Genomic DNA, 663 nt, shown 5'->3' with positions numbered 1-663 from the left:
TGCATGCCTTGTTGAGGGCTTGGCCTCTTCTCAAGTAAAACAGTACGAATCACCATCCAGGCGACAGTGTGGTGGCGTGGTCCCCGCAGTCATTGCCTCAGCATGTGCTGCTGACGAGTGAGTGAAACGACGCTGACACGGGTTCAGGGCATGCTGGCCACCTGATGTGCCTCTTGGAGTGGTGCAACAGACATTGAGGGGATTGTTGGTGTGAAGTGTATGGAGGCAGCTGTGTAGCGGTTGTGCTGAGGTGCAGGGGAGAGAGAAACCCCAAAGAAGTGTGTACAGAAAAAGTACGGATAAAACACGGTGATCTCATCAGGAGAAGCACAAGTGATTGCTCTTCGCTGGGATGTGAGTGGAAAACACCAATTGGAGAAGCATGGGGAAGTCTCTACTGTACAAGTTCTTCTGTTGCTGATTGTCTGTGCTCTGCGTTCTATTCGCTGGGTTTTGATTTTTTTTTTTTCTGAACCAAGACAAGCAGCTCCTAGTAGAGCTATTAATGCAATCGATGAACATGAGGCACATGGCAGGCAAATCGCAGTTGACAAATCTACGCTGTTGCAAGTTACCAAAGAGTATTGGCAGTTGCAGTCTCAGCGATATGGGCCTCTCTGAACCTGTTTCAATCCTGCGTCGAGGCAAAAGGAAGACGAGACT

At 49.3% G+C, this 663-nt stretch overlaps 1 protein-coding gene across 1 annotated transcript; it reads right to left on the bottom strand.

Annotated features, from left to right (window-relative positions):
- Positions 1–318: 318 nt before the first annotated feature.
- Positions 319–663, bottom strand: DQ04_20321000 (hypothetical protein; the record flags this gene model as incomplete). Its single annotated transcript, XM_009317918.1, has 1 exon — positions 319–663. A coding segment is annotated over one exon (345 nt), but the record flags the coding sequence as incomplete, so codon positions are not given.

Source organism: Trypanosoma grayi, assembly GCF_000691245.1.
Source record: "Trypanosoma grayi strain ANR4 Tgr_2032_V1, whole genome shotgun sequence".
Classification (NCBI taxonomy): Eukaryota; Euglenozoa; class Kinetoplastea; order Trypanosomatida; family Trypanosomatidae; genus Trypanosoma; species Trypanosoma grayi.
This window is presented reverse-complemented; position numbering and strand designations above follow the sequence as displayed.